General features: G+C 45.3%; 1 protein-coding gene across 1 annotated transcript in view; it reads left to right on the plus strand.

Annotated features, from left to right (window-relative positions):
• Positions 1-15,851, plus strand: part of LOC309569954 (C-reactive protein-like) — a gene marked incomplete at both ends in the record, with an annotated part of 32,073 nt that extends 16,222 nt beyond the window's left edge. Inside the window, one exon of the mRNA XM_082275947.1 lies at positions 15,229-15,851. Within this exon, the coding sequence (XP_082132073.1) occupies positions 15,229-15,851 (623 nt within the window). The remainder of the gene's footprint in view (positions 1-15,228) is intronic.
• Between the last annotated feature and the right edge of the window lie 1,729 nt (positions 15,852-17,580).

The following is a 17,580-nucleotide window of genomic DNA, read 5'->3' on the forward strand; positions in this document are numbered from 1 at the left end:
CACCCTTCCTCCTCTGGGTGCATGGCAAGGCACGGCCCTTAAGGCCCTTCAAAATCCTCAGCACCAAGCCCATGATGCTGTTAATCCGGCCCTGGTCCTCCTCCACCGCCGCTTCCACCTACACCGCCCATAGGTGTGCGCAGCCTATTGCATTAAGGTGTGCACCCCAAAGTTGAAATACACATGCATGTGTTTGCCAGCAGGGAGAGTAATGTATCGGGGCCATGTACCTGTAGGCAAGGAGAAATAGAGCAGAGCAGGTCCCAGGGAGATCTTTCCCATCTCCTCACTGGCAATGCTATGTGCCCTAGGTGATTAGGGTGTGCCCAGGCACACCCAGCACACCCTGTGCGCACGCCTATGTCACCGCCACATCCACCACCACCTCAACCTCCCTCCTACTCCATATGGGCCTCGTCCTTCAGAGATGAAGAAGAACATTGTTTTATTTTTCTGTTTTTTTTTTGTTGTTTTAAGTTATTTCCCTATCCACATTTGTTTGCAGAGCACTTGCCATGCTCTTAATTACGTTTTGCTGCCATTTGCAGCACTCTAGCCCTTTCCTTTGGTGTTTTAGAGCCATTTTAGTGCCTTAAAGTTCGGGTCCCCATTGACTTCAATGGGGTTCGGTGTCCGGGAAAAGTTCGGTAAAAGTCCGGGACACGGACCCGGACTTTTTTTTAAAGTTCGGCCGAACCCGTCGAACACGGACATCTAGGTGTTCGCTCAACCCTAATCAAGACCAATAGGCACTCGTGCCCCTCTGCACTCCTGTGCTACCTGTCTGCTCTATCAGGGGCCCCGAGTCAGAGGTGTAAGAGAGGCTTTCCTCACCGTATCAGGCTCTTCTACCAGGTACGTGACAGTACAAGACAGCCATGTCTGAGCCTGAACGAGGAACCTCTCCCATGGATGTACTGTGCCAACATCTGGCAGATCTCACACAAGCCGTCAAAAGCCTGCAGGAGGGTTACACAAGACTTGAGGAACGTGTCCAGACTTTGTCATCACCGTCTGCTTCTCCTGGTACTGCTTCTTCATCAACCACTCACGCTGAGGTACCTGCAGCATCCGCTGTTGTGATGCTACCATCTGAACCAAGAGTTCCTACCCCTGAAAGATTTGCAGGAGACCGCAGCAAATTCAGGTCCTTCCGTAATGCCTGTGAACTTTATTTCACACTACAACCTTGCACCTTTTCACTTGAATCCACTAAGGTGGGATTTGTCATCTCCTTGCTGCTAGGTGAACCCCAGTCATGGGCCCATCGCTTACTGGAACAAAATAACTCTGTGCTGTCGACCCTATCTACATTCCTGGATGCTATGGCACAGCTCTATGAGGATCCACAGCGAACCACTACTGCAGAGGCAGCCCTCCATGCGCTCCAACAAGGCCGCAGAGTGGCCGAGGACTATGTAACGGACTTTAGGCGCTGGAGTGCTGATACCAACTGGAACGATGCTGCCCTCCTTTATCAGTTCCGTTTAGGGCTCCCAGAACCCTTGAAAGACGAGTTGGCCCGTGTTGGAGTTCCAAACTCTCTGGAGGCTCTAATGAACTTAGCCATCCAAATCGATCGCCGGCTGAGGGAGCGCAGGTCTGAGAAATCTACCATCCTGTCTCGCCCTGTATGGATGTTACCACGAATAGTCAGCACACCGGACCCAGCTCCTCCAGTCCCAATGGCACCCACCTCTGATGCTACTGAACCCATGCAATTTGGTCTGCTTCGACCCTCACTTTCACCTGAAGAACGTCAGCGTCGTCGCCAGAATAATTTATGCCTCTACTGTGGGAGACCCGGTCATTATGTGAGGTCCTGTCCTGCCAAGCTCTGTAAATGTCTGACCATTTCTTCTATTAACCAGCCACTCCTGTCAAGAGACTTTACTCACCTAGCTCTTCCCATTTCATTACAGCTTCCAGGAAGAGCTATCCAGGTATCAGCCATAATTGATTCGGGGGCCTGCAGTTGCTTTATTGATCTGTCATTTGCAGCTCAGCATCAGATACCATTGCTGCCCAAGACTCAGAGACTTTCAGTCCACCTGGCTGATGGAACTTTCATCAAATCTGGGCTTGTCACCCAAGAGACTGTTCCCTTACCCACGACTACAACCACTAACCACAAGGAACTGTTGCGCTTGGACGCTATTGCTTCGCCCTTGTTTCCCATCATACTGGGTATGCCATGGCTACAGGCACACAATCCTTGCATTAACTGGGCCACGGGAGAAATCAAGTTTGAATCAGCCTACTGTCAACAGCACTGCCTGCAGGAACCTCCCCCTCTGTCTTTGTTATGTACGGACTCTGATTCTGACATATGTTCATCTGTACCTGCAGCATACCGAGACTTCCTGGATGTTTTCAGCAAAAAGGGAGCAGAGACTCTTCCTTCCCATAGACCTTATGACTGTATGATTGTGCTACTTCCTGGAGCTGAAGTGCCCTTTGGGCGTATTTTCCCCCTAACTGAACTCGAGCTTGTGGCTCTAAAGGACTACATTGATGACAGTCTGAGGAAGGGTTTCATCCGCCCCTCTACATCTCCTGCTGGGGCTGGCATCTTTTTTGTTGAGAAGAAGGATCATTCCCTTCGGCCCTGTGTTGACTACCGTGAACTTAATAAGATCACGGTCAAGAACCGTTATCCTTTACCATTGGTTCCTGAACTTTTTCAAAGACAGCAACCATTTTCACAAAATTGGATCTGCGTGGGGCATACAACTTGGTCCGCATACGGGAAGGTGACGAGTGGAAGACTGCTTTCCGCACCCGATTTGGGCATTTTGAATACCTGGTTATGCCCTTCGGTCTGTGCAAAGCTCCCGCTACATTCCAACACTTTATCAATGACATTTTTCGGGACTATTTGGATCTTTTTGTCATTGTATACTTAGATGACATTCTGATCTTTTCTGCCTCTCTAGAGATTCATCGGGGTCACGTCAGGAGTGTACTTTCCCGCCTCAGACAGCATGGTCTGTATGCCAAACCTGAGAAATGCGAGTTTGAACGTCAAAGTATTCAATTCCTGGGCTTAATAATCTCCACGGAGGGTATAAGGATGGATCCCCAGAAGGTCTCCGCCATCTTAGATTGGCCAGCTCCTACAGACAAGAAAGGGATCCAGCGCTTTGTAGGGTTCGCAAATTTTTATCGCAAATTTATTAAAGGATTTTCAGCCATCATCTCACCCATCACACAACTGACCAGGCACAACAACCGGTTCTGCTGGACACCTGAGGCACAGTCTGCCTTCCAAAGCCTGAAAAGACTATTTACTTCTGCACCTATATTAAGACACCCTGACCCAGCCCTGCCATATGTCCTGGAAGTAGATGCCTCAGAAACAGCAGTAGGAGCAGTATTGTCACAAAGGCAAGGAGCCAAAGCTTTATTGCACCCGGTTGCCTTCTTTTCCCGTAAACTTTCGTCGGCAGAAAAGAATTATGATGTGGCAGACCGTGAACTTTTAGCGATTAAAGCTGCACTTGAGGAATGGAGGTATCTCCTGGAAGGGGCAGCCCACCCAATATTAATTTTCACTGACCACAAGAACCTGGAATATCTGAAAACTGCAAAACGCTTGAAACCACGCCAGGCCAGGTGGGCACTGTTCTTCTCGAGGTTCGCCTTTCACATTACTTACAGGCCTGGGTCAAAAAATATCAAACCAGATGCGCTTTCCCGCATGTTTGGCGATTCTGTAGAACCTTCTTCTCCAGACACTATTCTGTCTTCTGGAAACTTTCTGCTCCTACAGGGGGATCTGCTGTCTCAAATCAAGCAGGCTTCTACTGGAGTTTTATCACCTCCTGGAATAACTTTACAAGTGAAAGATGGACTGTTATGGTTCAAAAACAAAATCTTTGTACCAGAGAATGTGCGTGTTGCTGTCCTGGGTCTGTGTCATGACCATGCGCTAGCGGGACATTTTGGTATCTGCAAAACGACTGAGCTGACACAACGTACCTTCTGGTGGCCTTCTCTGGAAAAGGACTGTAGGAGGTATGTTGAGGCCTGCTCCACCTGTATTCGGAATAAAAGCAACAAGACCAAAGCATGGGGCCTGCTTAAACCACTGCCGGTTCCTGACAGACCCTGGGAGAAGATATCAATGGACTTCATTGTGGAGCTCCCTCCATCAGAGGGTTATACTGCCATCTTTGTGGTTGTAGATCGGTTGACAAAAATGGCACACTTTGTACCCATGAAAGGTACACCGTCAGCCCCAGAGACAGCACGAATATTTATTAAAGAAATAGTAAGACTCCATGGGATTCCTGGTAATATTGTGTCCGATCGCGGGGTCCAATTCACCTCCAGATTTTGGAGGGCACTGTGTTCATCCTTAAAGATTGAGTTGTCTTTTTCCTCGGCTTATCACCCACAAACTAATGGTCAGACTGAAAGAACCAATCAGACCTTGGAGCAGTATTTACGTTGTTTTTCTTCCTTCTCTCAAGATGACTGGGTGTCATTATTGCCATTAGCTGAATTTGCTTATAACAACTCAAATCATTCTGCTACTAAGCAATCTCCATTTTTTTGCCAACTTTGGATTTCATCCGTCCTTTGTGCTTAACCCAATCCCTGAGTGCCCAGTTCCTGCTGTTCAAGATACAGTGGCTTTCTTCAGTTCTAATAATAAGTTGTTGCAGGAAGCAATGGCCAAAGCACAGGAAGATAATAAAAGAAACTTTGATAAAAAGAGACGGGGAGAGTTAATCTTGGAACCTGGTGATGAGGTATGGCTATCTACTACAAACTTAAAGTTGGCCTGCCCTTCAAGGAAACTTGGACCTAAATATGTGGGGCCATTTCCTGTGAAAAGGAGAATCAATGATGTTACTTATGAGCTAACTTTGCCAGATTCCTTCAAGGTTCACCCCGTTTTTCATGTAACATTATTAAAGCCCGCTATTTCAGATCCTTTTCCTAACCGAAATACGGGTCCACCTGAGCCAGTAGTAGTTGATGGGGAAGAGGAATATGAAGTTGAATCAATTCTGGACTGTAGGAAAAGAAGGAATCAAATTCAGTACCTGATTAAATGGAAGGGGTATGGCCCTGAAGATAACTCATGGGAGCCTGAAAATAATATCCATGCCAGGAGACTTATCCAAGCATTTCATCGTGCCCACCCAGAAAAGATATTCTAGTTGGGCATCCGGAGGCTGCCCATTGTGAGGGGGCAATGTCAGGAAGGGCATTCCCATAGACAGAATGGCTCTTCTAGACAGCTTGCTGTGCATAGGCTACGCCCATTGCACAAGTGCATACACCTGTTGCTTGTATGGTCATCAAGGGGGCTATTTAAACTGAGCCTGTGCTGTGCTTCAGTGCTGTCTTGTCTACAGCGTTTCTGTGTAAACCTGCTACCTGTAAACCTGCATCTGATTACTGTTATCGACCTGGCTTGCCTTGACTTCTCCTGAACTCTGCCTGCATTGACCCCAGCTTGTCTTTGACCACGCTTCTGCCTGTACATCTGCACCTGATCCGTCTGCCAGTGTATGACCCGGTTTGCCTGACCCTGTTCCTGCCTACTATCCTGCTGGACTGCCTGCTGCTAGTCTCTGCCTACTTTTCACTGGTGTCCATCCGGCATTCCTGCTCCGCTGCAACCCGCTGACGGGCTTGGCCTTCTCCTGTCTCCTGCTCGGTGGTGTCCATCCGGCATTCCTGCTCTGCTGCAATCTACTGACAGACCCAGCCTGCTCCTGTCTCCTGTTCAGTGGTGTCCATACGGCACTCCTGCTCCGCTGCGGTCCACCGACAGTCTTCCCCTGCTTAATCCTGACAGTTAGTCCGGCTAAACTACTATCAAGACCAATAGGCACTCGTGCCCCTCTGCACTCCTGTGCTACCTGTCTGCTCTATCAGGGACCCCGAGTCAGAGGTGTAAGAGAGGCTTTCCTCACCGTATCAGGCTCTTCTACCAGGTACGTGACAGCCAAACTGGAGCAGGGATGATCAGACGAAGCCGAGGGTCAAAGCCAGGAGAGAGAGCAGACAGGTCAGGAACAAGCCGGGTCAAACTGGAATCCAGGAAGTAGCAATGCTCAGGAAACAGGAAGAGCTGAAGACAATCCAGCAATCTGATGGGCTGAGCAGAGTCCTTTTATAGACCAGTGAATTAGTCTATGGCCTGAGTCCATTGCGGTCATGGGAAGTACTGGCAAAGTTGCCAGTTTACAGCACAGCCATTTCACTGACAATGAGTCTATGGCCTGAGTCCATTGCGGCCATTGGAAGTACTGGCGGAGTTGCCAGTTGCAGCATGGCCGTTTCTCTGACACCCATGATATGACAAAGAACTCAGAGACAAAGTTGTTCATACGAAAAATCGCCCGTGGCTTATAATACAACAATCTAATCCATCCCAGGAAAATGTCCCAGAAGCCACATTTCACTACTTCCTCCTGTAGATATGGCCATTCGACTGAATCAAAGGCCTTATGGGTATCAAGCACTAGAACAGCCCCGAAGCCCATAGTATTGTGGGTAGTCTGCATATTAGTGAGTCTACGTAAATTAATAGAGGTGGATTTTCCAGGAATAAATCCGGTCTGGTCAGAGCGCACCAAGGTAAGGATCACCTCATTCAATCTACAGGCAAGACATCTGAATTGATCAGTGTGAAATAGGGCGGTAAGATTCACGATAAAGATGATCTTTATGTGGCTTTGGAATGAGGACGATCAACACATTTGACATAGAAGGTGGGAGGCACCCTTCCTTAAAGGCATAGTCAAAAATTTTGAGTAGATGAGGCACTAATATATCTTTATAGTGCAGGTACCAATCTATAGCTGTCCAGGCCTGGTGTTTTGGTACGTGCATAGGTGTGCACAGCCTATTACAATAGGGTATGCACCCCAAGGCTCAAACACACACGCCTTTCTCTGCAGCCTCAACTGCACCGGACAGTGACTGAATGGGAAGTGCTCTGTACTAAGCAGCTTCCTGTTCATTCGCAAACTGAATCATTGTAAACAGTTTACTATGATTCAGTTATGAATGAACACAGTGAGTGAGTGTGTTCACTGTGTTCATTTAGAAAAGAAAGGGGCCATTAAATGACATATTAACTAGACTTTTCCCCTGCTCTCCATCCTGAAACATCCCCCTCAGTAGCCGAGGGGACAGGAGAGGAGGGAATCCAGCAGCACTGCAGGGGGCAACATGGGGGAAACCCCAGGAACTGCACAGAGTTATTAGGGTGTCCCCACCCCCTGCGCACACCTATGGTTACATACAAATTAATGCATGGGCACTTCAATTTTCCCCTAACCTTAAAAGAGCATCTAAGAGTGAGACTTGGCTTGTAAACAAGTTAGGGAACATATATTATTTTAATGTTTGCCTATAGGTTTACTTTTTACTTATTTTGCTGAACTAGTGAGTTAGAAACCTCCTAAAATGCATCTGCTGGAATATTTTTTTACTTTTGAATGCCATACTTCTATATTGACACCCTGAAAACCTGCTTAACATAATGGGCTTCAGACTGATGTTTATAAGCCAGAATTTCAAATTACCTTCATGTGCTTAGCTATGGTCGATGTTGCACTAAATCTGGAATGTCTTCAGAAGAGATCAATCTCTTTTGTATGATCTACAAGCAATAATGATAATTTATGGGGGCTCATTGTATTATTAATAATTATTTAAAAGCAAACTCCAGCCCTAGAAATCTTCTGTGTAGAAATCCTTAAGGTTACCTCTTATAATGGGGTGTAAGATATTAACATTGCTTCCCTTTACCCAATAACCCATTCATTAGTATGCCAAACTACCACTTTCAGTGCCAAACTTTGTGTAAAAGGAAAGATTTAATAAAATTAAAACAGTGAACAAGGTAGGTACATCATTAGTGGTAATGAATTATAGACCCTGGTGAAGAAGTGTAAAAGGTTGGAAGTTTTTTGTGACACGTGATTATGGTGACATAAAGGATAGGTCTCTCTGTCATTCCATGCAGTATGCCTGGAATTTTCAGATCAGAGGGGGTCTCCTGCGTTCCCAACGCGTTTCGGCTATAATGGAGCCTTTCTCAAGGGTGTTGGTCACCAGTTATAAGTTTGTTTTGTCCTTGTGTGATTTGGTTGCTCCCTTTTAGAACAGCGATTTCTGGATATTGCTACAGTGCCATCACTCCCATCGCAGACAGGGAGCAGAGAGGACGTACAGCGGCAACTGCTAGAGGACTAATGAAATATGTAACCATATGCTGGGACCATTAAGAGAAACTCCAGGCCGAACCTAAGGAATCTCCTGGGTGCCCCCTAAAAAAGATCTTTTGCGGATACAAGCAAACACACACCCTGATACTAACCATAGAAGGCACACATATCCTCGCTGAGGATTGGACAGGGGAACAGCATACAGTGTATGACCCATACAGCAATATCCAGAAATCGCATACCTGCCTTTTCTAGGTCACATGATGCAGCATAGGTTCTCGCTGTTCTTAAAGGGAGCAACCAAATCACACAAGGACAAAACAAACTTATAACTGGTGACCAACACCCTTGAGAAAGGCTCCATTGGAGCCGAAACACGTTGGGAACGCAGGAGACCCTCTCTGATCTGAAAATTCCAGGCATACTGCATGGAATGACAGAGAGACCTATCCTTTAACCGCTTCCATACAGAGCAGTTAGACCCCCTTCCTGCCCAGACCAATTTTCAGCTTTCAGCACTCTCACACTTTGAATGACAATTGCTCAGTCATGCTACACTGTAACCAAACAAAATTTTTATCATTTTTTTCACACAAATAGAGCTTTCTTTTGGTGGTATTTGATCACAACTGGGGTTTTTTTTTTCCGTGATATAAGCAAAAAAAGAGCAAAGATTTTGCAAAAAAAAACACTTTTTTTTAGTTTCTATTATAAAATTTTGCAAAAAATTAATTTTTCTTCATACATTTGGGCCAAAATTTATACTGCTACATATCTCTGGTAAAATTAACCCAAATTAGTGTATATTATTTAGTCTGTGTGAAAGTTATTGAGTCTAGAAGCTATGGTACCAATTACTGAAAATTGATCACACCAGATGTACTGATGGCCTATCTCCTTTCTTGAGGCCCTGAAATGTCAGGACAGTACAAATACCCCCCAAATGACCCTTTTTTGTAAAGTAGACAGTCCAAGGTATTTAGTAAGAGGCATGGTGAGTTTTTTGAAGTTATAATTTTTTCCCACAATTCTTGGGAAAATGAAGAAAACATTTTTTTTTTCTTTTTTTTTCCCAAAACGTTGTCAATTTATAAGCTATTTCTAACACATAGCATGTACACAGCAAAAATGACACCCCAAAATTCATTCTGCTACTCCTTCTGAGTATGGTGATACCACATGTGTGAGACTTTTACACAGCCTGGCCACAAAAAGAGACTCCACGTCCAAGTAGCACCATAAGGCGTTTTAGGAGCATAAATACACATAAAACTTTCTTACTACCTATCACACTTTTCAAGGCCCTAGAGCACCAATACAATGGAAAAGTCCACAAAATGACCCCATTTTGGAAAGCAAACACTCCAACGTATATTCTATGAGGCATTATGGGTCCTTTGAACATGTCATTTTTTTCCACAAGTTTTTGGAAAATGTGGGAAAAAAATAAAAACTTTTTTTTTTTACACAAAGTTGTACATTTATAGAATATTCCTAACACATAGCATGTACATAGCAAAAATGACACCCCAAAATACATTCTGCCACTCCTCCTGAGTATGGCAATACCACATGTGTGAGACTTTTTCACAGCCTAGCCATATAGAGGGGCCTAAACATCCACGGAGCATCATGCATCCTAGCCACTTGCCTAGGCCTATTTTTGACATTTGGTGTTTACAAGCTAAAATCAGTTGTTTTTGCTAGAAAACTACTTAGAACCCCAAAACATTATATATTTTTTTTAGCAGAGACCCTAGAGAATAAAATGGAGATTATTGCAATATTTTTTATCACACCGTATTTGCGCAGCGGTCTTCCAAACGCAATTTTTTGGGAAAAAAATCACTTTTTTTAATTAAAAAATAAGAAACCAGTAAAGTTAGCTCAATTGTTTTCCATAATGTGAAAGATAATGTTACGCCGAGTAAATAGATACCCAACATGTCATGCTTCAAAATTGCGCACGCTCACAGAATGGTGACAAACTTTGGTACTTAAAAATCCCCATAGGCGACATTTTAAAAATTTCTACAGGTTGCTATCTTAGAGTTACAGAGGAGGTCTAAGGCTCAAATTATTGCTCTTGCTCTAACGATCGCGACGATACCTCACATGTGTAGTTTGAACACTGTTTACATATGTGGGCGGGGTTTCCGTATGCGTTCGCTTCTGCGCGCGAGCTCGCGGGGACAGGGCGCTTTAATTTTTTTATTTTTTTTTTTTTTACTATTTATTATTTTTTATTTTTACACTGTTTTTTTTAAAAAAAAAATGATCATTTTTATTTCTATTACAAGAAATGTAAACATTACTTGTAATAGAAAAAGGCACGACAGGACCTCTTTTTTGTGAGATCTGGGGTCAAAAAGTCCTCAGATCTCACAAGTACACTAAAATATAGAAAAAATAAAAAAAAAAATAAAAAAAAAAATTAAATAAAATGAAAAAAAAAAAAGGGACCTTTAAACTGGTTGCTAGGCAATGACGTTTGCCGTAGCTCCGGTCCTCCAAGACCATAGAGTCAAGTGAGGGCAAGCTTGCCCTCACTCGACATCCTGTCTGTGAGGATGTGGGACCGGATCGTTTTCCCCGCTGCCGGCGGGTCCGGTAAACGGGGAAAAGGACCAGAATGCAGCGGGAGGGGGGGGGTGCATCTCTTCCGCCACCCCGGAAGGGTGATCCCGCGGCGAATCCGCCGCTGGGACCACCCTTATCGGAAAGCCAACCGTCCACCGTTTAAAAAAATACCAGGGTTATGGCAGCTATCTGCTGCCATAACACCGGTATTTAGGTTTAAACGGACAACGTATATAAACCTTTTTGGACTTGGACATGGTGGCTGTATGAAGGGTGACAGGTACTCGGGTACTTTGCTGGGCAGGTGACAGGTACTCTGGTACTGATGAGCAAGTGGCAGGTACTCGAGTACTCCGATAGGCAGGTGACAGGTACTCGGGTACTCTTATGGGCAGGTGACAGGCAGGTGATAGGTACTGATGAGTAGTACTGATACTGATAGGTGATACTGATACTGTACTGATGATGGGTACGGATGATCAGTACTGATACTAATAGGTGATAGGTACTGATGGGTACTGATGAGTACTGATGAGTAGTGATGGGTAATGATGAGCAGGTGGCAAGTACTCGGGTACTTCAGGTGTCAGGTACTCTGATGAGCAGGTGGAAGGTACTCGGGTACTCTGTTGGGTAGGTGACAGGTACTTGGGTACTCTGATGGGTAGGTGACAGGTACTCGGGTACTCCGATGACGGGTACTCAAAGTACCAGAGTACCTGTCGTCAGAGTACCTGAGTACCTGTCATCAGAGTACCCGAGTACCCGTCATCAGAGTGTCCGAGTACCCGTCATCAGCGTACCCGAGTACCTGTCATCAGAGTACCCGAGTACCTGTCATCAGAGTACCCGAGTACCCATCATCAGAGTACCCGAGTACCTGTCACCAGCCCATCAGAGTACCTGTCATCAGAGTACCCGAGTACCTGTCATCAGAGTACCCGAGTACCTGTCATCAGAGTACCCGAGTACCTGCCATCAGAGTACCCGAGTACCTGTCATCAGAGTACCCGAGTACCTGTCATCAGAGTACCTGATGGGCTGGTGACAGGTACTCGGGTACTTTGATGGGCTAGTGACAGGTGCTCTTTATTGGGGGGGGGGGCAATCAGTGTGTTTGGGGTGCACTGTAGTTGGTAACTAGCTGTTACCACACTCTCTTCCTCACACAGGATCAGTGTGTGAGGAGGAGAACACGGTGACAGCTAGTTACCGTGTTCTCTGTTGACATTTGTGACCGGCTGTGATTGGACACAGCCGGTCACGTGGTAAAGAGCCAATTTCATTGGCTCTTTACCTAGATCGGGGATCGACTCTGTCCGAGGGACGAGCCTCGTCCCCGATCGCCGCGCTGCGCGCCCCCGGGGGCGCGCATTAAGGAAGGAACGAGCGGCTCGCGCTGGAGCCGCTCATGTGATCGGCTGTGATTGACACAGCCGATCACGTGGTAAACAGCCAATTTCATTGGCTGTTTACCTTGATCGGGGTTGGGCTCAGTCCGAGGGACGAGCCTCACCCCCGATCGCCGCGCTGCGCGCCCCCGGGGGCGCGCAGTAGCGGGGAGATCCGGGCGCCGTCATATGACGTCCGCCCGGATCGAGAAAGGATTTGTGCCGACGTCATTTGACATGACGCGGTACGGAAGGGGTTAAGTCACCATAATCACGTGTCACAAAAAACTTCCACCCTTTTACACTTCTTCACCAGGGTCTATAACCCATTACCACTAATTATGTACCTACCTTGTATACTGTTTTAATTTTATTAAATCTTTCCTTTTTTACACAACTGTGTAATACCTTTACTAAACGTTACTTGCCTGAAAAGTCCCACCATACTTGGCCTGAGGTCAGTGGTGTATTTAGGTTTTGTGCTGCCCTAGGCCGGACTAAATTCATGCACCCCCTAATTTAACTACGACCCACCCCTTCATGTAAATGCCACACCCCTTCCTGTTTCGCGCAGCCGAGCCAACATGCCGCAGTAAAACTGCAGCGGGCGGTCGGCAAGTGGTCAACCACTTGCTGACTGCCTTCCACAGAATTACTGCGGAAGGCTGGCTCGGCTGCGCGAACCAACGTATGGGTACATTGGTTCATAGGAGCGCTGTTGGGGGTAAGCGCACGTTCCTGCCCTCACTAGGCAGCGGGGATGCCACTCCACAGGGCCAGCGGTCGCAGTTGTCGCTGGGCACCCGCGACTGCTTCCAGTTGAGAGAGAACGATGGTCAGCTGTTGTAAACACAGCTGACCGTTCTTCTCTCTGGAATGATCATAGAGCCCCTGTGATCCACCTACTTAGGATCACAGGTCCCATCCCCCATACAGTTAGAAAACACCCCCTAGGCTCACACTTAACCCTTTGATCACCCACAGTATTGACCCCTTCCCTGCCAGTGTCAATATTACAGTAACAGTGCATATTTATAGCACTGATTACTGTAGTAATGTCTCTGGTCCCCCCAAAAGTGTCAAAAATGTCAGTTAGGGCTCCGATCTGTCCGCCGCAATGTCGCAGTCCCGCTAAATATCGCTGATCGCCGCCATTACTAGTAAAAAAAATGAAATAAATAAAAATGACATAAATCTTTCTCCTAGTTTGTAGACACGATAAGTTTTGTGCAAACCAATACAAATACGCTTATTGGGATTTTTTTTACCAAAAATATATAGCAGAATACAAATTGGCCTAAAAGGATGAGACATTTTGATTTTTAATTTTTTTTGGGGGGAATGTGATATAGCAGAATGCGAAAAAAATTTGTTGCTCTTTTTTTGTTTATAGCGTAATAAATATAAATCACACAGGTGATCAAATACCGCCAAAAGAAAGCTTTTTGTGGGAAAAAAAGGACATCAATTTTTTTAGCGTACAGAGTCGCACAACCGAACAAATGTCAGTTAAAGTAACACAGTCCTGAATTACAAAAAGTGGCCTGGTCATTAAGGGGGAAAATATTCCGGTCCAGAAGTGGTTAAAGCTTGTAGCAGTTTGCAGTACATGAACTTTCACTGCATGTGAACTGTTAAATGCATTTCTATTGGTTTCAGCATGCATGGAGCAGGTTGCACATGCTGAAACGAATGCAAACTCATTTAACAGTTCACATGCAGTGAAAGTTCATGTACTGCAAAGTTTAAATGGAATTATTATTTGTAGCCATAGCAGTGATAACCTAAAATCGGGATTCCTACCTACCTGCTGTCGGATGTCCTGGGGGTTCCCTTGTCCTCCTCTCTCTCCTCCTACATAGACCTGCCCTGGGGAGAAGTTAGTATCCCTTACATGCCGTGCGGAGGAGGGTAGGCGGAGCTACAGGCTCCGCCCACCCACTGAATTAAGTGCAGCCGATCTGGCCAGTCACTGGCCGCCGCTCTATGGGGGTGTCAGTCCCTCCCACCCTAGCAAGTTCGTACGCCTCCCTCCCTAGCAAGTTCGTACGCCTCCCTCCCTAGCAAGTTTGTACGCCTCCCTCCCTAGCAAGTTCATACGCCCCTTCACTGCCGAAAGCCGGAGACTGTGTGTGTAAAAGAGGCGGCAGGAGCAGACAAGTAGACGGGACTCACAGAACGGATCAGGTTTTTTTTTTTTCATGCAAAAAAGCCGACCCCCCGCAAAGTGCCGCCCTAGGCCTAGGCCTTGTCGGCCTAGGCCAAAATACAGCAGTGCCTGAGGTACCAACCCACACATACAAAATTATTCAGGGACGACGGCAATCCCCCTATTTCTGATAGGATAATAGAGATCAAATTTTCTAATGGTCGGTACATATGACATCAGATACAGGAAAATGGCAGGTAACGGACACATGAGAAAAATATCTTCACCATACCTTCACTAATATTGTAGTGAGGTATGGTAGATAAGGAAGCAGGCTCCCATACAGAAGCCACACTGGGAGGGTCATTGGAGATAATCGGGTGTCACGCCTTATTCTGTTACTGGTGCACACACTACATTTTTTAGGGATTCTCAGCCTTTTTGGTTAGAAGGTTTGGTTAGAAGGTTTGGTCAGCCAGTACTACAACACATGTTTTTGTTTACATTTTGTGATTGCTGTGATTAGACACAACGATCACATGGTACAAAACCAATAATACCATAATCGGTGATGTGCTGTGTCCATGGGACACAGACATCACATACTGAGCTGCTCTGTGGCCCAGAGACTACACACACCAAAAGTGGAAGGATGTATGGGTACTGTATATCCTGCCAGAACAATGCTGGTCTCACCTGGCCGTATAGATAAAGTGGCTGATTGGATAATATGACTGTCTATACAGAGTTCAATTTTTTGGCAGCTGCAACAGCTTTCATACGGAAAATGTAGCAACCTGCCTTCATATGGCCACAGAGCATTTCAGGGACTGTTAGTACATCAAAATCATCTTTAACCCAGGATTACTATCTCACATACAACTCACTATAATATTTTTTTCCTTTACAGATATGGCTTCCATGTCTTTCATTTTCGCTAAGAATTACAGCTTGCCTGTACAACTCTTATATGATGGAGATGGTCCTAGCTTCCAGCTCACTGTTTGCCTGAGATCCTGCAAAAACCTGACTGAGAGCGTTATGTTAAGCCTTATGGGTGGTCTCCAGTATAATTTTCTATTCTTCATTCTTGGAAGTGGTCCTGACTCCAACGCTGGTCTGGTCTGGGTACAAGGACAAAGGGTGGATGTCAACTTTCCTACCGACAACAAACGAAAACAACGAAACATTTGCTTGAGTTTGGACTCTCAGAATGGCGAGATGAGTCTATGGGTCAATGAGAGGATTTCTGAGAGAAGAAACTACCCAAAAGTAGTAATACCCTATGGGAATCCAAATATTTTTTTAGGTCCTGGTCAGATTTTCTTAGGTGGTAAACCAAAGATAGAGGTGGGAGAAGTGACAGATGTCCATATTTGGGATAGAGTGCTGACCTCACAAGAAATTGTAGACTTTCACAATAAGAAAGGAATAGCTGGAAACATTCTTAATTGGAGAGCTTTAAGTTATATGGGATCTGCTGGTGACTTTATTGTGGGCAAATTTAAATGTAAAGCTCAATGTCACCAATAGCTTGACCACAGCTTGACCACTAGCTTGACCAATAGCTTGACCACAGCTTGACCACAAGCTTGACCAATAGCTTGACCACAGCTTGACCACAGCTTGACCACTAGCTTGACCAATAGCTTGACCACAGCTTGACCACTAGCTTGACCAATAGCTTGACCACTAGCTTGACCAATAGCTTGACCACTAGCTTGACCAATAGCTTGACCACTTGATGCAGCCACAAAATCTGAACATTTGTTATCCCAAACTTTATAGTAAACCTCAAGCGTGCCTTTAAAGCAGGGGTCTCAAAACTTTTGAGTATGCGGGCCACATATTATATGTTATTAATATTTGCGGCCTGAAAAAAATATTTATAAACGAATAAATAACAGTTTAGTGAATTAAAAGACATGTTCCAAGAATAAATGTCTCCACTCCACTCGTCAAATCAGAAGTCTTCCTTTCCCTCATCACTTCAGTGCCCCTCTTGCATATCAGATTCTCCTTTTGCATCAGGTTGCCATTCAGAGTCCCCCCTTACATCAGGGTCCCCTTGACAGACCCCCCTTTACATCAGAGTCTCCATCAGAGTACTCCTGTTGTTTCAAACAAACTCTTTATTAGGAGAGACACATAAAAAAGAGTTTGCCTTTACTTCAGTGTCACCATCAGAAGTGGAGACCAACAGGTCTAAATCCTAATGGCCGGAATACACGATAAGAAAATCGGCCGAAAATTTCCGTACAGCGAAGGATCGGCCGATATTCTACTCGTTAATGCCCAGCCATCAGTGACCGATATCGATATTGTGAACGAAAAATCCCGTTTGAAAAAAACGAAAAATTCTGTCGTCTCGTTTACGAACGAACGATATTCTATACGTTGGTGTTAAGGTCGTTCATTTAAAATCTGTAGAACATCATCACGCATGCACTGTTTCGATGGTCGGCGGGCAAACGGTCGGGCGATATTCGGCCTGTGTATGTTGGCAACGTTTTCGACCAAGGAACACTTTTTCATAAGTCAGTGGTCGAATGATCGGGCGATATTCGGCCCGTGTATTCCAGCCATTAGTCTTTACTTTGAGTCAGAAAATATGCCACTAACCCTAGGCATGTAATTTAGAGACCCCTGTTTTAAAGCAAGAAGGTACAAAGTAGACATTATCCTTGTGTTTCCCAGTTTATAGGATATACTGTATTTTTCAAAGGTCACATTAAACTCTGTCTCCAACTGCATTAAAGCATAAGTAAACCCGAACAATGGTGTTATTTTATTCACTCTCTCTATGTATATATATATATATATATATACACACACACACACACACACACACACACACACACACAGTATCTCACAAAAGTAAGTACGCCCCTCACATTTATGTAAATATTTCATTATATCTTTTCATGTGACAACACTGAAGAAATTACACTTTGCTACAATGTAAAGTAGTGAGTGTACAGCTTGTATAACAGTGTAAATTTGCTGTCCCCTCAAAATAACTCAACTCACAGCCATTCATGTCTAAACTTCTGGCAACAAAAGTGAGTACATCCCTAAGTTAAAATGTTGAAATTGGGCTCAATTAGCCATTTTCCCTCCCCGGTGTCATGTGACTCCAAATTGGACCCAGGGAGTCAAAGTTTTGTGTGGCCACCATTTTTTTCCAGCATTACCTTAACCCTCCTAGGCATGGAGTTCACCAAAGCTTCACAGGTTGCCACTGGAGTCCTCTTCCACTCCT

Source organism: Pelophylax lessonae (assembly GCF_965119305.1).
Source record: "Pelophylax lessonae genome assembly, chromosome: 13".
NCBI classification, from domain to species: Eukaryota; Metazoa; Chordata; class Amphibia; order Anura; family Ranidae; genus Pelophylax; species Pelophylax lessonae.